The 22,785-nt window shown below is 36.3% G+C and overlaps 1 protein-coding gene across 8 annotated transcripts in view; it reads right to left on the bottom strand.

Moving 5' to 3' along the window:
• Positions 1-22,785, bottom strand: part of BCAS3 (BCAS3 microtubule associated cell migration factor) — a 451,757-nt gene that overhangs the window by 226,617 nt on the left and 202,355 nt on the right. For all 8 annotated transcript variants that reach the window (XM_067538144.1, XM_067538140.1, XM_067538137.1 and 5 more), the window contains 3 exons: positions 17,483-17,583; positions 12,920-13,116; positions 10,955-11,052 (listed from right to left, as the gene is read on the bottom strand). In XM_067538144.1, the coding sequence (XP_067394245.1) occupies positions 10,955-11,052; positions 12,920-13,116; positions 17,483-17,583 (396 nt within the window). The remainder of the gene's footprint in view (positions 1-10,954; positions 11,053-12,919; positions 13,117-17,482; positions 17,584-22,785) is intronic.

Here is a 22,785-nt window from a genome sequence, read left to right as displayed (position 1 = left end):
ATTAAAAACAGTATGCAATACAAGGTTTGAAAGTTGCAAATTTCTTTCCAGGTTAAATTACTAAGAACAATAAAATTAGACAATTTGATTATCTCAAATTAGTAATTTAACACAACAAAGAATGCACAATTAGTATTGCTAATCAATCTGTCAGTGACTACTCACCTACATGAATTACCAGCTGAGAAAGCTCAAGTACCTATGCTCCCATGCTCTGACAATAGAAGCCCCTGTCACCTGTACTATTCAGCCAAGTGAGTTAGTCAAGTAATTGTTATCTATTAAAGGAGAAAACTGACAAAGTGGAAAAGAACAGGGTGTGATGTTTACGAATGCAGTGAAAGCCTTATGGATGTGATTCACATCACTGCTTTTTGTGACCTCTTGATTAAAAGGTACTGTTTCCTTGGGATTTCCTTTGGTTAAAGGAGGGGGGAGTGAACATAAATAACCTTTCTTTAAGAGTTAAGATCTTTTCAAAATCACATTCAAGCTTTCATCTCCAAGTAATTGAGTCTTAACTTGTCTCACAGCTACCACAGAATCATGAATTCCATGATATAACACACTATATACAGACATACACACACACATACAGCTTTCTAACATTTGGGGATTTGTGGGGCAAGGGAGAGAGAGGGGAGTCCGAGGAGAGAAATGTGAGGTGAGTGCATAAGATGCTGAACCCAAAACAAATGCCATTGACAGCCTTATCACTGGAGCACATGGACAGCTAATAGAGAACAAGAGCCCAGCAATACCACTGCAGCTACACAAAGGACTAGTCTCCGCAGAGATGAAATGAGAAACTTGATAATAAATCACCATCTTTCCACCCTCTCTCACCAAGGAAAGGGTTTTGGTTTGTGTTTTAAATTTGAGAGCCAGGCTGAGTTTACATAGCTTGCCTACCGTGAGGAACTCCTACTTCCAAAGCCACTCATTGTTATCACAGCATGGGCTTGTTATTTACATTAAAAACAGAAAAACCGAAGTTTTTTGTGGAGTAAAACTTTTCTCTTAAAAAATAGTACCATGATCCTTCACCGACTGGACTTTTCCTAAAATTATGAAGTTAAAAGACAAAATATGGATAATAATTTGCCTAAACACTTCACCATCATTTTATTTAATCTGTGCTAATCTTGTGAAACTAAGCCCCAAAATGGGACATACACAAAAAGGTACACAGATTTTTCAATGAACCTGAAATAAGCTATGGTTCAACTAGGAAACAACTGACACTGATTTATTCTGCTTCCAGCCAGAAATGAAGCTCAGTTCTTGTTCAGTTTTGATCTGCATTCTGGGGAGCAAAATCACCTCACCTGAAAGTGGGAAAAAGTTCACTTAGTCTCTGTGAGTCCATTCCCCATAGCTTTGCACAACTCTGCTTAAGCTCTTATCCTTAGGATTCTTGACTTTTGGTGCACTAAACTGGAAATCTATTATTAATGCTAGGATCATGTCTGTTTTGTGAACTGAGAGAACAATTTATTATGGTGTTTTTAAAAATTAGTTCAAGGTACAGGAAAAACTGGAAAATAAAACATAAAACTTGCTTTTTAAAAGTATTCTTCTTTTTAAATGAAGATCTGTCTTAAGGGAACAATATCACTCTTTTACTATAATAAAGCCACAGTACAAAGTTAATGAGTGTTTTTCAGTTGTGCAGAGTGAGGCAATATTAGTATGAATCTAACTGGTAAGTATGACTAGATATGGGATAGGAGGAAAGATGATCAAAATCATTAATTGTACAATCAGACATAGGATTTGGGTGACCAGACTGCAAGTGTGAAAATTTGGGACAGGGGCTGAGAGTTAATAGGCGCATATGTAAGAAAAAGTCCTGAATATTGGGACTGTCCCTATAAAATCAGGCCATCTGGTCATCCTATATATGATACATGTACAATAAAATCCTATGTGATACGTCTGCTCCCAGGTCTTCTAAGAATTGTTAAACAGAACAACTGAAGACAAAACATATGTATCCCAATACTCTATATCTGAAAATAAATTAATGTTATTTAATAAAAACAGTTAGAAGAACTCTCTGCTGCCTTATTTATTAACACACAAAAATGCCCCTTGTAAACAAGTTTTCTGTACCTTTTTGACTGCTACCCACACTATTACTTACTTAGAAAAGATCCGCAGAATACACACAGTATAGAAACACAGTTGTTCTGTATTTGGTTAGTTTGATTTATCTATTCAATTACAAGAGGTGAGGAAATCAATATTCTACAGTCTTTAAATCTACTTAAATTCAGAGAAGGTGAACTGCATATGTAAACATTTACAGCCATGGGACTAACATGACATTACCTATGGAGGGCCTATTCAAGCTGCTAATAACTGAATCAAAGACTTTTTTCAAATCTCACTGTCTATATGATTTATATTTTTACCAGTTAATGGGCCTCAAAATGCCCAGAAAGGAAATGTAAAAGGAACCTCAGACTTCTCCTGCCCCCATAAGTATCACAAGCTCTATTGTCAAAGAGCAGCCCTCCCTTATGTGTGGCAACCATTTGTTCACAAAAGAGGCTATGCCCTTTGCTCTTGATTCACAAAGGTGTAAAAGGGCTATGTACTCTCTACATCTAGAAAATACATGTTCGTGCTCTATAGTAGAAGGTGAAATGAGCAGAATACATTCTTGAAGAATAATGCCTACCATATGCTAAAAACAACTGAGCAAGATGATTAGTATTCTGGGAACTGAATGGGTCAGGTGATTCATCGTGTGATATGGAGTTTTTCCACTTCATCAGTCCAAATCTGTCCCAGATCAATAGTAACCAAAAGTTGTTGGCATCTGATTTTTCACCTGTCTATTTGAAACTAGCTAATAATCTAACAGCATTTTCTATCTGAGCAGCACCTGCATCTCAAAGAATAACCATCACAAAAGAGATTAATTCATTCATTTGTTGGCGGTCTCAGTAGAAAGACCAATGATAAGTGGGCAGAGAGATTAAATACGTTCTGTCCCAGAAAGAGCGAGTCTTTCCATTTCCACATAGCCGGGGCAGTGTGCACTGGATATTGATGCACCTGAATTCTATTCTGTGCTAAGGAGCGGCCTTCAGTCCCCAGAGCCATCCACCGGTACCACATCCATACATTCTTTTTAGAAAGGCAAAAAATAAATCTGTATATAACAATTTTGTTAATTTCTCATTTACCCACTCCACCGAAGTTCCGTCTGTCAATTTATTCCTTCTGTACTTCTGCCTAGAGTAACACCCACCAGTAGTTGCAAGACATTAATGTTACTACATGCATCCCTGCAGCTGAGTCTTTCTCAAGCCAGGCAATGATCCAGCAGCAAGTGCCCAATCAGCTGTGTCAGGTCATTTTAATTTCTCTTCACATCTCCATAGTCTATAGGGCATAGCTGCTCCTAGAAGTAATCATGTATACTGCTCTGGCATCTCAGAGCTGCCCACTGCAGTCAGTTCTGACTTAAGGCTGTCTTTAAAAATCATCAGTTAACATTTTTTCCAACTGAATCAACTAGATCAAGTTTAAAAACCCCTTTTTTAAGTGTCCCCATTCTGCACTATACAATTCACACACAAAAACCCTCGTAGGTCTTTAAAAGCACATTTCAGTAAATAAAAAACTAAACTGATCAGATCCCACAAATGATTACATTTGTTCTATTAATAATATTGTAAAATAATTATCAAATAAGTAATATACTAAATTACTCATTAAAATAATTATTTTGTTACTAAAATTTGTAATAATTAACAGAGCTAGAATTTACAGCTCTGGCATCACTTTTAATGAACCGACAGAATGTAAAACTGCAAAACACGCACTGCTGGGATCATGTTTTTCTTGGCACTGAACAGGTGATGTCCCTTATAAGAATAGCTTGTTATATGACCTTATTAAAACCTCTTGATTACTGTGAAGAACAGAAAAAGGGCCAAATCCTCCCCCTGCTTCACAGATCAGCACCATAAACAAAGGATCTGAATGCAATCACTATCAGTAACAACAAACTACCTTTATACCATCCAGGTAATTACAGATTCAGGTCAAGGACTCCAGACCATATTGATTACATCTCTGTGTAACAAGGACCCTCCAGCACTGGCTGTCTCCACTCATGCAGGGGGATAGCTTAAGTATCTATGACGCCAAGATTCCTTGGGCCCTATCAACACCAGTAACAGGAAACCAATGACCGCTCAGGCCTGTCAGCTATTGCCTCTGGCAATAAGGATAGACTGGGAATTCATAATGTTGGTTACTTCATCTGCCAGCTGCATTCACACATCTTTACTACCTGTATAACTGATCTCTGCAACTCCATGGAAACACTTCTAGGTGTATGGTATTTGGGAATAAATATTTGATCACACACAACAGAAAAGAACTTGGATGTTTTAAGGTGTGACAGCGGAGGTGTTTATTAAATTCCAAGGGAGAGTACTGCTGGACAGTACAAGTTTGCCATGTGGTCTTTATCTCAATGGTGTTACTATGAATAATAAAAGATCCACTGAATAAAGTGTTACTTCATCTGGGGGAGAGGGGGGGGGGGGAAACAAACAAAAAACAAACAAAAACACCAAGGTAATTCTTCTGTTCATTAAATCATCAGCAAGCACAGAGCTTGGCCAGCAGACTGCACCAAAGAAAGGAAAAGTACTAAATTACAAGCTAAATGGAAAAAACTATCATAATAGGTATCAATTAAAGTAAAGGGAACAGAAGTTAGTGTTACCACGTTTTCATGCAACAATAATAAACTAAGTATCATTAAAAAATTATGAATTCACTCTAAGAAGCACACCATCGCCTGTGCACAGCACAAGTCTCCTTTTAAAAGAGAAGTTTTCTTTTTCACAATCAAGGAGGAGAAATATTTTCCCCAATACCATTTTCTTCTATTTTAGTCACTCCTTCCTTTCATTCATTATTTTTTCATTCCAACAATTAATATCCATATTAAAGAAAAAGTGGGGCAGTTTACACCGAAGGGAGAAGAAAGATTTGCAAAAAATGACTCAGATGGTTATTATGTGCCAGTTCCTTTCTCTTGTCACCATTTTGTTGCTTAAGTGGCAATGCAACAAAACTGTTTCATAGGCCATGGATAAATTTTAAAACTATCACTTGTCTGAAGAAAAAATATATTGTTTTCCCTAAATGTATATTTATTTTTTAATTGAACAAGGCTATATGAATATATGTTGTTGTATACTCCTGAATTCTTCTATGCAATCTATTAAAATTTGGGCTAAAGCCTACTCCTTTTAAAGTCAGTGGGAGTCTTATAATTGATTTTAAATGGATCAGGAATTGGTGCTAAATGTTTAAGCCGTAGGTTTTCTTTTTTGAATGTCTAGTTTATTTTTCCACAGCTCACATAAAAGTTCCACATAGGCATTCTAGTTTGCGCGTCCCCTTTGCTTTCTGCATTATTTTTTATTAATAGGGTTCTAAGACTTTTGATTTTTCACATACATAAGTAATTCAGTAAGGCATGCATTGGTTCATTTACAGACCTTAGCCAGAATGTAGCCTTATCTTCATCAAGGTGTCTATTTTACTGAGGGATTGATTTTTTTTTAAATTACACATATGACTAATTTTGTAGATATTCATAGCTGGCCTGAACTAGTGCTGCATTTTAGTCACCTCTAAGAAAAGAATACACTATTGTTCTACGACTGAACCTAGTTTTGAGATTTCAAGCCATCTAAGTTGCTCTGTTCCTCTGAATTAGAACCAGGTAATTTAGTAAAAATAGTTGACATATACAATGTGCATCTAAAACATAAACAGTAGCATGTCTTTTCATTAATACCAATAGTTAGTTTCCTACTCTTGAAAGCTTTGAAATTCAGCATTCTGGCTTGAAATGTTTGTCACTGTCAATCTGGAATTATGGTGCATTTAAATCCTTAAAGGGATATTCTCCCACTGATGCATGTGAGTAATATGTGTGCACTGAGGGACAAACATATGGAACATTTTACTGAAGACATTTTTGCTAACTCTTCTTATATTTAAAGATACAATTAAAATATAAGTAAGTTTATATCCCTCATTGAAAAATCCTACTGAAATGCAGAAGAAATAGTGCATTCATATCTGCAATTAGATAATAATAATAATCATCATATTAAAATACAGTATCTTTGCATTTGAATCACATAATCTTCACCATCATTCATTTTACTTTTTTACAATAATAAGATTTTTCCAAGGAATCAAAGTTGTTCCATTATAACGTTATATTGTAGGACAAAATATTAATATAAACATCTGAGTACATCATAATTATATTCTTACACAAAATATCCATTTATTACAGTTGGTTCTATGAAATATTTCTTGATATATATACATATTTAATGTGCTTTTACTGCAGTACTCTTCTGATGTTACCACTTGCACCAAAGAATCTCTTATTTACCAGCATTCAGTGTGGCTTATTTCATCTACTTCTATGTAGTCCATTAGGAATTTCCTAAAGTAGATCATTCACTTATAGGTATAATAATTATTCCATTGCTTAGAACAGCAATATTGACAAAATGTTTATCTGGGGGTTTAATTTTACACAAGACATTTTCAAATTCTTACATCTATTCAATCATAATCAATACAAAATGAGGATTATGCACAGTATTGTTTCCTGGCTCAGTTGTGAGTTCTGAAATACTATCTGGAAACGAGGGATAAATTTTCAAAAGCATCTGAGTGACTTAGGAGTCTAAGTTCCACTTTCAAAAGTGATGTAGACATTTAGGAGCTTAAGTCTAACTGAAAGTCAGTGGCAGTTGAGATCCCACATGCCTCAGTCAGTTTTGAAAATGGAACTTGGCCCCTAAGTCATTTAGGTGTTTTTGAAAATTTTACCTTAGGCTTCTAAATAGCAGATATTAAGCTCTGAAAATCTTTGAATGTGGACACTGGACAATTAAGGTTCCTTTCATTATATGGTATTGATAAGCAGACCAGCTATGGTGTTCATATTTCACAATAAACATCCACAATAATATGGGGACCACACAGCTGATACTACAGAAATGTAGGCCTGTATGCTCTACTTTGGAGTAGGCAAGCTCCCTTTCACTCCATTTACAAACTATCAAATGAAATTGTCAAAGCTTTTTGTGATTCATTAGGCCCACATCCATCAGATCCATTGGGTCTTGTTCGTGCTGAATCACAGTTTGGGAATTCCGTACTTATACCCCACAACAATTCATCCTCCCATCCAAAAATCCATGGAAATCACTTTGCGCTACCTGGTTAGTCCATGTCCAACAAGGGTGGCACAGCAAAAAATATAGACTGAGCACAGACTGTGGGACAGCAGCAGTGACCTACTTAGAGTTTTAATTTTGTTACAGCTAGAATAGGCAACATATACATTTTATACAATGGGCATGTTGCAAGGATTGATTTTTGAGAGAATTCAAGAGCACAATATGACCAGATGCATAAATTAGGTCCTCTAGAACAGAAGCTGATAATTAACAGGAGTATTTATGCACACTCCCCAGATTCAGTATCTAGACTCATATGTATATCCAGATGAATCACAATAAGTTCCACAATAAGTAGGTATGCCCAGGTAGAGGCATTGTCAGTATCTGGCCAGCTCTATGTGCAGATTTAGACTGGGGATAGCTCTCTGTAGTCACCAATACCTAGAATCTTCCCAGAGCAAAGAAACAAGTGATTCAGAAACAAAACATCCTCATCAGATTGTAGCAACTTTGAAAAAATGCCAACATTTGGGACTGATATCAACACATGCATGCAAACGGTTGTATGTTGAAAAAAATAAAGCAAACACAAAAAATCATGTATGCTTTACCAAAAGGTAAATCCCAATATTTAACTTTTCCCAAGTTAGCTCTTTATCAACGTTATCCATTAAAAAGGATTTAAATACAATTCAAACAAATAAAGTCATTTTCATTAAAGAAACCCAACGAAACCTACCTCCAATCTTCATAGTTAAAAATAGCCTTTCCATTATTTAAACATAATGTCCTAAGTTCTGTCTAGCATAATACATATATCTCACTTTTTTATTACAGAAATAGGTCTGATTTTATACTCAGTAACTTTGATTTTATTCTGGTGTAACTCCATGGCTCTCACTGGAGATCTTCCTGATTTACACCAGTGCAAGTGGTCTATTCTTTTTAAAATTAAGAATTCTTTTAAATCCAGTGCCAAATCATAGATGATATAATATTATGGTTTTGCTAACATGGATATATTTAAAAATACATACACTGTTGTCATGTTAAGCACAAAGAATGAGCTGCCACCAGCAGAGGGGTGTGTGTGTGTGCACACTATTAAATGGGCTGCAAGAACAATTGATAATAAACATGTATCTGCAACCTTTTGATGGCAAGACCAAGTGATAGAGCTTGATAAGAGGGGCGCCACACTGGCCACATCTCTAAGCAACAGGCAATCCAGCAGTCAGATAAGCATCTTCATAAAGTGCAACAGACTCAAATGTACGGGTCATAACTGAAGAATCACTTCCTGGTTCAGGTTAGGTAATAAAAATTTATGACCTACTTAAGAAAAAAACCCTTCAAACCTAAAAAGGTATTTTCCAATAAACTTGTTTTCATAAAGAATGTAAGCCATTTAGGACGTGCCTTAGTAATATCAGCAGGAAATAAGAATATTTACAGTACTGAACTTTTGAAGACAAAAATGTAATGCAGCTCAAGAATGATATTTAAAATAAAATCCTTAAATTCAAAGCTGAGTTTAATGTAATTTGATGCACATCCATTAAGCATTTAAAAAAAATCGAAAGATGAGAGGAAGAAAGAGTGAGTGCTAAAAACTCTGTTTTTCATCTGCTGGACTCCGTTTCAAGTGTAGAATGAGCTCTTCAGAAAAAGTGCATGCATTTTGTTGTGTCTCCTTAACCCTTTAGGAGAGGCCACATCACTAAACCATCAGAAGTCATCTGGCGCACCTATCTTTACTAAGGAGTAATAGTTTCTGCATGGGAAAGGACCAGGGCTCGGCCAATACAAAGGCTTCCCATATGGAGATTAAAGTCCCTGAATCAAAAATCAATTCAAATCCAAATTGTTTGGCAGTGGAGTTAAATAAAATATTGCTATCAGCACGTCACTGGAAAAGTCCATTTATTGTTTGTAAGAAACTTATGGGGTGCTGTAATAAAACTACATCATTGTAAGTAAATATATTTTAGTTTTATAACAATGTATACTAATTATAATGTGGACACACGTTAAAAGCATTACCAAAAAAGCTTCATCATATTCATATGAGCCACTTTACTCAAAGGCCCCATCTACATAACTGCAAAGGGTTATTTAGCATGGAGAGGTAGCCATGTTCTTGCATGGTTTATTGTTTGTATTGTAGATGGAACAACTTGGTTACAAAACCATATTTGAGAACCACATTACAGACTAGCTAAGGACTTAGGTCATAGTTACTCAGTTGTTCTAGCCACCTTTCAGACACCCCTAACTATGCTGGACAGCGGTCATGATTGGATTTGTTGGGTAGAATAGCCTAAAACATTAATAATTTGGTATTCAAAATTTCAAATATACTGTCCAAGGCTACTATTATGATCTAAGTCTGTTATATTTTATTTTTAAAAGATGACATTTTTCAGATGAACTACTACAAAAATGCATCAGTTTTGATGCTTGGAGGTTTTCCAATAGCCAAGACAATTTTCTGAAATTTTTCATATATATTAATTAAAAATATTGCCAGGAAGCAGCCCCAGATGTTTGCCTAGTTTCAAGCAGTTAATTTAACAACTTTTATATTTCTGAAAATAGAGATTTATATCATCAGTTATGACAGAACCTTAAATATGGAGTGTGAATGTAATTACTACACTTAATTATAAACACTGATCTAGAAAAATCTTAAAAATATCAAAATAAACAGATTTGGCAAACAAAGTAATATCTTAGATTCAGAATTTATATCTATAGAAAACAGAGTCCGGAACAGGAGCTTTTCTTTTAACTCTCTTTAAAACAACCTTCACAAATCAGTTTCTGTATGTGTTACAGTTTCCTTTTACAGTTTAAACCTCAATCCAATCAGCAGTCTCTAAGGATTTTCAAATTGCTGAAGATTAAAATCCTCTCTGACTCGACTGTTTGACTAATGCTGTGTGTTTAATAATTCTACTTGTGAGAGATTTTTATTTGACAAAATCCTGCTGTGTGGAACCTTCAGATGCTGTACAGCTGTACTGGAGTATAAAACCCTGCTGCCCTTGTTTCTTTATACATAGTATACCATGGCACTAAAAGACAAGAGGAGAAAACTTTATAGTACATATATTACTATGCTGATATTGCTATAACCATGGTTTATTTAAAGTTATTCTCCACTGCAAAAGGAGTAATTGAAAAATATTCCTGCTAAAGAAACATCGGTTAGTTTATCCAACAGACAGTGTTCACTTATAGACATTGTTAATACATAAAAGGATATGTTTCATTGGTAGGTAGTTTATAACCATGATAGACAGAGATTATTAGTGTAATGATTTTCTAAACTTTATGCTTTCACTAATAAAAGCATTCATGTGATAGTCCTTACACACCTTCTGCTTCTTTAGATCAGGCACTTTGATATTCTAACTGTTTAAGTAAACTGAACACATATATTGTATTTAGATTTTATGTCAAGTGCTGCTACTTCACATTCGAGTGATCAAAGGCAAAACAAGTCATCATTCTGGAAACTTTCAATAGAAGTTCATTGCATATAAGATAGCACAGACACAATAGTAGATCTGCAAATTTTGACCGTTCTTTAAAAATACAGTTTTGGTTAGCAACGGAATGTTACTAAGCAAATAAATAAAAGTTTGACAAATGTCATTAATGTCAATCAAAACATGAAATCAACACATGAATTCTACCTGAGGTCGCATCAATCACCGTTGAAACTCCTCTGCGATCAGAAATTAGACGCGATGATCCTGGCATGCTAACAGGTTCAGAGCGTACAGGCTGAATCCTAAAATTTAAAATCACATGTCACCTGTGTCCAAATCACTGGTCATTAAGGCTGTCTCAGATCAAGAAAGCTGAACAAGCTCAATCAAAGAACTATTTATTCTGAAGTGAACCAAGTGTTGAAAACTTTTATTTTCCCCTGATGTGTGGATCCATGAATAATATAACACAGAGGAAAATTTCATGCAAAGTAAGTGTGTCTACACTTTCTCATAGGATTAGAGTTCTTTGAAAACCACAGATGAAAAAGAAAAAAAAAAAAATCCTAACTCTACAAATTCCCCTTATTGCCCACAGGTACAGTACCAGTCTCTTGGCTTGGCAGGAAAAACAGGTTTGTGTGAGGAGGGAAAGGTTATGTTTTTAACTACCTAGTCTCTTGCCAGCATGCATCTTTCTTCATTTAATCAATTATCTTATATATATACACATATACTTTAAAGTATCCGGCGTCTGGACATCAGCTGGCTTGGGCATGAAGAATCTTAGAAAGCCAGGTATACACTTCTAGAGCCCAGTCCTGAATATCCTTACACGGGAGAACAATGCAACTGAAGTCCATGAGCCTACCCACATGAGCAAAGACTCATTCACATCAAGTTCAGGGCCCAGGAGAGTCTACATAATTTTCAACAGGGTTGGTTATTTTCCACTCTTCCATTGTTTTACTCGTGGGAGATGGAAATGCAGCCTAAATGCCACAGAGCCAATAACATGAAACTTTCAATTCCGGAATCATCTGCAGGCTCTGAAAGACATGGACTTGCTAAAGCTTGTCAACTAACTATCATAAAGAAAGCAGAAATGTATGATGAATGTAGCAGTTTTAAGAAATAACTGGCTACCAATAAATACTAACAAACTCCTGCCAAAAAAGCCCTCATTCAAATATTAATAACTTTCAGTTAATGAAACTGAGAAAGTTTTTTGGAAACATATTGAGATGAACTACTTGGTTCATTTTCAGCAGTGTAACAGCACTTGGTTTCACCATGGCATCTTCTGATAATCTATTAGCAATTGCTGATAAATTGCAAGGAAGTCAGCCGCTCCAAGAAAGTGGTCAATAATGTTAGGAAATCTTAAAAATAAGAGTGGAGGAAAATAAAGCAAAAGCAATACAAAGTAAATTGAAAAAAGGCAAGGGTATGAGTCACTCTTTAAGAAGAAACAGAAGTCATGAACCAACTTAAGCAGCAACTTTTGTTTTGTTGTACTGAGATGTTATTGCTGTTGGCAAAGAGGCAGATAAAAACATACTTCCATCAGATGATGTCGTTTTGCCAATGACAGAAAGGAATATACTAGGGAAAAGGTTATTCAAGGCATCTTTAGGGTCAAATCTAGTATCAGAATTTTACATAATGCACTTAATAGGAAAGAAAAGACTGAAAAAGGGGGGGGGGACACATTTCAGTGGTTCACTTAGTGTTCCAACACTCTGACCCCTTTACAGTCAGCAGGTTAGAAATCTATACCCTGATGCTCCTAGTCAGGTTATAGCAAATGAAGTTGCTAAGCAATGCAGACAATGTGAAAGGCAATGAAGCACTGAACATTTTAGAGATTAAGTGCAACAGAACAAGACAACTGGACTTTGCACATCTTCCATAGTTATTCAGGCAAGAAGCGGCAACAGAAGGGAATCTAAGCAACCACTTAAGACGTCTGGATAGAAATTTTTTGTCATCACTTTGTCCTGGAGGAATTTTTATCATTAACAAGGCATGTGACCTTCTAAGCATCTGATCCAGACAAGCTTCATATGAATTGTTATGCATTTTACATGGAAGAAATTTTTTGAGCCATCGGCTAGTCTATGTGTAAATAACTAAGAAACATTCTTGTAAAATTAACTTCATTGTTACCTGAGACTGTTGAGATCAAGGTCATCTGTATCAAAGTCCAGAAGAGGCTGTGGTGTGTCACTTGGACCATGTGACTGCAGCACAGAAGAACTGGATGAAATGACTGTTGTTTGGCCTGAGGGATGAATTGTTTTGAACTGGAACTGCGGGCCCATCCACAGGCGTCTGTGAGGTCCAGTGTGAGTCACTATTTCAACCTACAAGAGTATTATATATCACATTGAGCAATTCCCTCAATCTCATGAACCCTTTGGAATCCCAGGGCAACCAAACAGGAGGGAGGCATTTTGCTCCATCCCCTAGAAGACATTTCAACAGAGCAAAATACAGATTGGCTTTGCTTATATAGGGTCTGATTCTGTAAAGGGCCCCTGCAAAGCTTTGAGAACCCTCAGTCCTGTGGTCTCAGTGGGAGATGAAGGCACTCAGAAACTCACAAGGAGACATTCTGCAGGAGTCAGAAATGTTATTAAGGCACTTGACTTTGAAAATTGAGCCCTATGTAGCTCAAGGTCAGAAACAACTTCTCTTGGTAGTTTCAATTTTATAAAAATTTCTAGGAGACAAAAGCGCTGAATCCTTTTACTGGAGCCCATGACATTCACCTTGACTATCATTTCATGTGATCCAGTTCGTACCATGTTCACACGTGAAATGAATTCCACAGCTATGAAACTAACAATTTAGCATTTTTGCTGACAACAAAAAAAGAACAAAGTTCATTCTTTTTCCACCTAGACCAAGTGAAGCAACTGAAAACCTTCCCCCATACATCTTTGTCAACGACTTAAATTCTCACCAGGTCAGGGAGACCTCGCTTTAAGAGCAAGCTGTTACAATTTTGTTCGGTGTATCATTCTGAAAGTTCACACTGTAAAAAGCACTTCTTCACATGTATAAAGTGTAAATTGTATTTCAAAACAAAGCTGATAATTAGTGTTGGCATTTCTGAGGCTACTGCTGGCACAGACCGTCTTGCTGAAAAGCAACATCATTTGTAATGGATCATACAGCTCCAGCCATACACACATTACCACGTATATACAATACAACCACGTATATACAATACACTTACTTTAGCAAGACAGCTAAATGTTTAACATTTGATTCATTTGAAAGTCTGACAATTTAAACAAAAGCAAAAGGGTTTATTTTCCATGTACTAGTGCATATACACATAACCTGAGGCCCCGTACTTCCATACATATTTTAAAATGGAGTGGAGAGTATAAAAAGTGAAAATTTTGGAAGTTTGCAAATAATTTTAAACAAATTTCTTCCTCTAATCAAAGGTACTTGCTCTTAATGAGAGACTAAATCCATGGCCTGTCTGAATCTTACAAAATAGGTCATTTTTAGTAAGCAAAACAGGAATCAGAGCATCCAAAATATTTTCGGGCATGTGAAAAATGCCTTTTTTCATACTGACCTCTCAAAACCAGATGAACATCAATTTTTTCCAAACACTTTAAAAAAAAGCATCTCTAAAGAATGAAACAAGCGTGAAAATTTCAACTAGTAATTTTTGCTTTGAAAAGGTATTTAATAGTAAAAATAGAGCCTCAGAATGAACAGGTCAACCCACCATGAGTACAAGATCAAGAAGACACAGTTAAGAACAACATGCACAAAGATACGTTAACGTTTTCTTTTCCTGTTAGAGTTTCTGATTTTGAAACTTCCATGAAATGGTATTTTCAAAACCACAACATTAAATAGTCTACTAAATTCCTACCATTTTCTATTAAAACAGGAAATAACTACACATACAGACAGAATGCAGTACACTGAAGACATTTGTATTTACATCTTTCAGTAGTTTTGTTACATACAGATGTGCCCTCCTGCTTAGCATCTTACAGTTTTCTTTAACTAGTATCAAATTTCTGTGCTTTAGGTGACTTCTGATTCTTACACAAGGCAATTTTAAAGGCTTAGAAAATATCATTCTAAGGCAGTTATTTGCAAGCCTCGGAGGACAAAAGCATAGTCTGTGTAGTACTACCTCCATATTCCCATTTATCTTGGGGTAACTCAGATTGACTGTAGAGGTTTATGATTTTGAGTAGCTTTTATGTAGCAATGTAAATTAGGCCACAGATAAAGCATTCTGTATATTTTAAGCTTGAAACCATCAGTGTCACAGAGCCGAGAGGTAAACAGATGCCTTTGAAATTTTACCGAGGCTATGGCCAGATGTTCCTATTCACTCTCCTGTTGTGTGCAGGACAAACATATTGTATCTACTTCACACTGACAGCACACATTACCCACTGTTCTAATTGAAAAGTTGAAGTGAAGGACAGTGTTTTTTCACTGCATGCTGTTACTGTTGCTAGCAACACTTTAATTTTGAAAAACATACATGCTCTTTGGGCTTAATCTGAAGTGGCTTGCTTAGAGAAAGCTAGGATCTTCATGTTCAAAAGAGATATCATGCCTCTTCTCACTTGGCAAAAACTAAGCATTCCTGTTGCATTTCATGATTTCTCTTTCTGTGTCATAAGAGGCCTCATTTAGGAATTTTTTTTCATATAAAATATACTTGCTGCTCTATTACAGAGTATTGATGACAAGACTTGAGCAGCGCTGAGCTCCTATTACTTTTTTGAATCATCTTTGTATTAGCAACACACAATCCTATATACCATATGATCACTTTATTCTTGCTGTGTGAGCCACCTGCTACATTGAAGAATTACCCAACAAGTAACATGAGCTAAATTGTAAACTAACTAAATGATGGTGGAACGTGAACTATAACATTTGCATTGTAGTTACAGTATTCGGAAAACTGTTAAAAACTATGGGTGAAATTCTAGCCCCATTGAAATCAGTTGCAAAACTCGCATTGACTTCAATAGGGCCAGGATTTCACCCTTTGTCTTTATGCTGTGACAAGATAGAGACAGCTTCACCAGGTATAACATATCAACGTGAAACCAAAATTGAAATCTTAGACCAGGGTTTTGTAATTGGTTCCCAGTGAACAGGTCCCTGCAGTCCGTGGGGCTCCAGGAAACACAGATGTACACCTGTGTAGAACAACTGCAGGACTGGGACTTTATTTGAGGAAGATACTATATACAGTTTAAAAGCCACTGGATGAAGCAGATCTTCAGCATATTCATGAGGCAATGCAATATATCTGAAACAGTGCCAAATTAAAATGTGAAAGCTGGAAATAAGCACTGAAAGCATGACATCTAGATACTAATGTATCCAAACTGAAGAAAATCCCGGCTGCCTGTCAGGATGAATTCTGAAAGTGCTGGATAATGGCTTTGGTAAATTCAGTTATTTTTCACCATTTTTAACCCTTACAAAAATAAATTTCAAAGGTCAATCTAAAAAAAATTCACAGAAATAGATTTTCACTTTATTATTTATATCCTGTGTTTGTAAACTGAAGTTTTGCATTGAGCCAAATCATGAAATCCTTACCCTGTTCTTAGTGAATGCAATGAGAATCTCCCCGAGTAAAAACTGAGTAAAAACTTAAAGATTTGGCCTATGATACAAAATTGTTAATTCACATTGAGATCATCATAAAGTACGACAGTGAAATAACCTCCCAGTCTTAAATTAGGATATTCTATAACAACAGTTTCCATTAAAAATAACTGAATTATAAAGATATTACATTATTATTCTTCAATCTTTATTTTTCAGGGATACGACTTAAAGATGACTGAAAAAGGTTTTACAAAGTAATTTGCTTTCTGATGTTCCCTTAAATTTGTTTTTTGTGGTTCCAACCTTATAGAATGCATTCCAAAATTACAAATGCATTTGGAGTTTACACCAAACTATTTGAAAATTGATTCCGTCTCCACTTACTGGCCAAATCAGAAGTTCAAAGATCTGACTTTCCTCTTTAATGGTTGATGATATCTCAGACAACAGAAAGCTTCACTCCTGCAACATGTTCTCTATTGTTACAGAGGAAACATTAACTCAGAAGTCGAGCTAAGTCAAGGGGCAATTACTTTTGCAAGTTTACATTTTAAGCTCATTTATTTGTATTCGGCACTAACTGAATAGATTTAGCATTGGAGAAAGGTGGTGACTGACAGCCAGAGAGAAAGAGAAATAAATGCATTAAGTGGACTAACCCTCCAGCCTTAAGTTCGGATAGAATGAGTACAGCATAGGTCACAATGGAGTATCTTCCCCACCTTCCCATGTTAACATCCTTTAACCCTGACCAAAAGGGACCACATATGCAGAATGGGGGAAGGCAGATAGTTCTCCATGACCAAGTCAGTCCTTCCTGATCAATGCAGAGACTGCTAATGATGTAATTAGCACCAACAGGATGGGGGCTTTATGTTTGTTAAAACATGGACACCTATCCACCAGGAACTCATTGACACCACCAAACTCATTCCACTTAGGTCATGGTTGAAATTAGGTTTCCACATGTTCTACTGCTGAACTGTGGTCTTCAGGTTTATTTTTTTAATAAAGGTTTGGCATTCCCTTGCACTGGATAGTATGCGTTTCTCTTCAGAACTGGACATAGAACTCCTCTTCCCTCTCCCCCCCCAAAAAATCTCATACCTGGGAAAGCCATTCTTCATCTTCTTGACCACTGTGATCAGACGCTAAGCTGTCATACGACTCATGTCGTGTAATAGGTCCGGGACTCCCAGGTGGAACCACTGTGGAAATGAAAGAAGACAGAAGAATTAAGATTTCTCATTCAGACTTTTTAAAATGTACCTTCGCATATATATGTTCATATGACAACATACATACTTTCTCAAAGCTGTGACTGTTTATACTGGAACAGAGAGCAAGATCAGTCTGAGTACAGATAGCCTAAATGCTAAAGAAGTTCCTCTTCTGAAAACTTGGAAGCATTCATATTGTTTATTCCTATGCAGACACTATGATAACCCAGCTTGCTCTTCGTCTTTCAGCCTGAAGCTCTGAACAAGCATACACAATAGCTTCAGTAAAGATGACAGTCCTTCCCATGTGTCTTGAGGGATTTCACACTGACAAATGCCACTGTCAATGATATAAGCTTGCTGCACAAACTTTTCAAATTGTCCACTTTAAGAGAAGTTGAACTATGTTAAACTACAGTGACAAAACCTATCCTGAGGCACTGGCACACATACCGACCTTGAATACTTAGTTGCTTCCCTGGCTTCAGGAACAAATATGAACATCTCATCATGGCACTAATGCAGTTAATTTGAAGTTGACTTGGCAACTGACTTGGTTTTTTTTTAATCAGGTGGGAATGTATGATTTACATCTCAGCAACTTTTATAAAATTACTATATTTTATAATAGTAACAACAAACTATTCATTAAAAACATGACACCTTGGTTACTTTTAGTTTCTACAGATGATTAGCTGCTCATAAAAAAGCAGAACACAGACCAAAACCAAAAAAGTTGCAGTTTTCCTATTCAGCAAAGCCCCTTTTGCTTCTGTGTAAATAGCTAATGTTTTATAAGAATGCTATATATCCAATCGTGCAGGTAACATGGGGATTCAGGCTGCTTGGAGTCAAAGGGGAGAAATTAGAGCAACTTTTTAGGAAAGACCATGGCAGATTAGACATATAGGTACACATCACACAGCCACTATACAGTTAGTTAAAGATCTCTCACTTAAGAAATGGGATTTTTTTTAAATTATTCTGAAACACTGGATATAAAACAAACACATATTTTGGAACAAAAGATGCATCTGAACAGAATTTGCCCTACATTTGTAATTGCTTTGGGGTCCTGAGTAAAGTAGCCAAAAAAAGCTAGCACAAAAAGCAACTGCCAGCTCTGATTTATGATGATTTATTTGCATCCACTTCTGACCTCTAACCACCTATGCATGCATTTCTAACGCACAACCGCATAGCATCCAACAACTAAGGCTTGACCCTGCGAACACTTGCATACATGAGTAATTTTACTTGTACAAACAGCTGCTATAATGTCAATGAGACATTAATCAGTAGTACTTTATATGCATACGTTTTTACAGGAGTAGGCCCTAAAGGTTGTTACGGACTTAAAAAGACCAGTTTTTGCTTCTTTTGCTCATTTTATGCCACTTCATTAAGTGGGATCCTCCTTGTAGATTCTCTTCCAGGAAAACCCATTGCGGGACCACTTTTTATCCCTGTTCTGATTAAAGGCTTTTGCAAAGAGCAGTCCCATGTAGTCATATACAACTGGCAAGATTGCACCCAATGAGGCTGCATGAATGCAAGGGAGAGTAGAGTCTGACCTGTAAACCGATATGTAAGTTATACACAGAGATTGTTTCCTCTGCCAGTAAAATACAACAATTTCCATGACAACTGATTAACAGTGTATAGTAAGACTGAGTAACAGTCTGTTTTTTAAAAAAAAAAAAAAAAAAAAAAGGTTGTATTCAGCTGAAACTACTGCAGAAAATTAGGTAGGCAGAGCACCTCAGCCGGAATTTGGTCACATCACAGGAATTAACACCATATCTCTTCTAAGATGTGCCGTGGGATCTTACGTTACTATAGAGGAGTTAATACTTCAGTTTTATGTCTCTCTGTCATCCAAAAGACAGAAACAATAGAACTGTTCTTACACAGGGGGAGAAAACAGGTCCTTTTGCCAGCTTCTTTATAGTTTCATTTCCTAACTGAATAGCATACACACATAGGCTAATACAAAAAAAAGTAATCGCTCCACTTCTTCAGTTTGCACACTGATGCTACTTAACACTTGCAGAATCAGAGAAATTTTCAAGCCATCAATATTTATATCTTTTTACATATAATTTATGGGAACATAATTTACCGTTTGCCAGCTGTTGCTAGAAAAAAGAAGTGCAGTGGTGCCTCATTCTTCCCAGGGATCAGCACTGCTAAGGATTAATATCATCTCATGATTGCTGCTCCGTGGGTCATTATGGCCCTGTCACTGCACCTTCTCGTGACAGCAGCATTATCCTGCAACTTCACACTGGAGGAAGGAGCAGGGATTTTTAAGGAGCAAAGTGCAGGGGCCTAGAATAATGTGACAGGTGAAACTTTTCACACTCCTGTACCTGTTGATGAACACTGGCTGAAAGTTAGGGCACTGGAGTTTACACCAGGGGAATTGTACCCACTGGGGGGAGCAGAGGGCACCACAAAATGTAAATTAAGGAAAGACAGAAGTAAATGTGACTGAAAAATATTTTACTTTGGTAAGACAAAAGAGCATTGTGCTTATGTCAAACCCACTGAACAACCTTAATTAAAGCTAAAATGAATATTTTTATATCGCATAACCTAAAAATTAACAATTTTTTAAATTGATTTAAAAATATTGCTTTAGGGCTGATCTTTATGTGCCAGGCTTCCACCCACTGCAGATTTTTACAGCTGTGCTGTAAACCCCTAATAATAGGGGTTTATAATGGCAAAACAGACACAACTGTAACCATAAACAGAGAATGGCGCCTCTATAACATAAACAGCACAGGGTATTCATAAATACATATACCATATGAAATAAAGTGCTTTTAGTCCAGTTTTAGGGGCATATCTTAACACAACCTCAACTGTGGAGCCGCTTCAGACACCCTCATAATACAGTATGTCTTCATTCTTAAAGTTGGAACACAGCAAAATGACCCCAGGGCCTAATTTTAAAAAAATTACATACAGTGTATGTACTAATTTTGCAAGGTGCTGAGATTCTTCCATGAAGTGCTAAGCATCTGCCATATTCTCTGACGTCAATATAATATTCAGTAGGTAATTAAGGGCATCATTTAAGCAGCATTCATTTTCAGGATATTATGGTAAACTGTATTCATGTATATCATTATCACTGTGGCAGATCTTACTCAACAACTTAAGGATGATTCAAACTATCCCATACCAAACTTTAATATTAATAAATTATACATCTGTTGTAGACTGCAGTAGCTACATGTCTCACCCCCAATATATAAACATGAAACAATGCTGGCCACAGTAATTCCTTACTGGCAAAGCTTATTTATGAAACAGTGAAAAGAAAAACATATTTTGACACGTTTTGCTGCTGCCCTAATCTTCTCCATGTCTCCCAAACTTTCCCTGCAATAAATTCTATTGACTGCAATAATGCCTGTTTTTGAGGGCACAGCTGATCAACTGCAGGCTTTCCTGTTACAGAACTCGGCTAACAAACTGTTCATAACTCCAGCAGATGTTTCTGTTTTCAAACCAATGGGAACTTTATGGACTGTTTTTTCCCCCTCCCTCCCAGGGGCAACTACTAGAGCTGTCAAGATCAGGGAAGTTGCTATTCAGTGATTAACAGCAAAAATGTTGATTTAGCCAGCGGCAGCAACACTGCTATGTCATCATATTAGTCCACTGAAAATACTCTTATGGAAAACCGAGCATGTATTTTATTTGGGACTTAAAAGGCCTGTATTTTGGAAAGAACATTCAAACTTAAGAACTCACAATTTTGCTCCTGCAGTACGCTGGCTTTCCCTGAAAAGCAGCAGGTTTGTATGGGACATAGAATAATGTAAATTTGAGTACAGCCTCAGAACATAGCATTAAAAGAAATTAAATGACGACATGTTGAATTCAATGAAGCCACTCTGGCTCAGAGTTCATCAGAAGGGCAGCAGTGATAAAACCTTGACTAAGATCAAACTTCAGTAATTTTATTATTTAATAAACCAGCATTTATACAGCCAAGTGGCCACTTAAAAAAAATCTGGTTTTGATAGCAGAATACCCTAACAATGGGCCCAACCCACGACATTCAGAGTGCCTCCAACTCCTGCCAATCTCAGTGGACGGTGAAGGCACATAACACCTTGTGAGATCGGACTCTAACAAAGCAGGTCTCCTTGCTGGAGATTTGCCTTTTGTATTCATCATTATAGATAAACACCCTGAAATGCTTTTATTCTAACAAATGGTTTTGAATTACAGGAAAACACCACAAGTCTTACATACATAAAACCTATTGTTTGTGCATTTGTGTGTTACAAAAAAGTAACTTTTCCATTATTTACAGAAATACACAGTTCCAAGAGAAGGTTAATTTAAGTCCACAGGAAAGTTTACAACAATTTGAGACCAGAAGGAATTTTTATACTAAAATTGTAATCTTATTGAAAAGCTGGATAAAGGAGAAGCATGATACAGCACTAATAATAGTGCAGTCAATATTGTGCTACAATAATACTGTTTTTTTGAGTTCTTTAGAAACACAGTGACACCAATACTATGACATATCAGATATAAAAAGAACATATTTTGCTCACGTTCTGTATTAAATCAGTCAAGGGTCTTTCTTGCACCCTGATCCTGGATACAAGAGATGTTCAGTTATTTACGTTTTCTAACTGTAACTCACACCTTGTACTTAATCTCACTTAATTATTTTTCCTAAGAGAATATTCACAGACAGTATGTAATTGTGAAAAGGATATTTCATTACTGTGCAAAGAGATATCACCCCAACAACTGTAGGTGCTTTGTTTTCTATTAAAACAAATTAAGCATATTATTTCTGAACCATATAATCTTAACTTTTTGCTGCTGTTACTCAGGTTTATTTAAAAAACCTAAAGTAATCTGGAGTTCAAATAATTTCAAATTTCATACCGGACTGAAGTTTAGCTTGTGTACTCTAGTATAACAGACTCCTGTAACATGTATAGTGAAAAATGGAAAGTAAGCAGTTATTAAACATCTAGAGCCAAATTTTGTCTACATGACATTCATCTGGGCACAGCACTTGAGCCTATAAATGACAGAACCAGCCTCTCTAAAACATGCTTATGAGTGCAAATCAAGAATAAATGGGTTTGCACATGTACAGCGGTTACTCTTTAAAATCTTTCTGACTGCTGTAGGGATAGACTC

Source organism: Emydura macquarii, unplaced genomic scaffold (genome assembly GCF_026122565.2).
Source record: "Emydura macquarii macquarii isolate MOO-44397 ecotype Brisbane River unplaced genomic scaffold, CSIRO-AGI_Emac_v2 contig_450, whole genome shotgun sequence".
Classification (NCBI taxonomy): domain Eukaryota; kingdom Metazoa; phylum Chordata; order Testudines; family Chelidae; genus Emydura; species Emydura macquarii.
The sequence above is the reverse complement of the archived record's forward strand: the minus strand, read 5'-3'. Positions and strand labels throughout refer to the sequence as shown.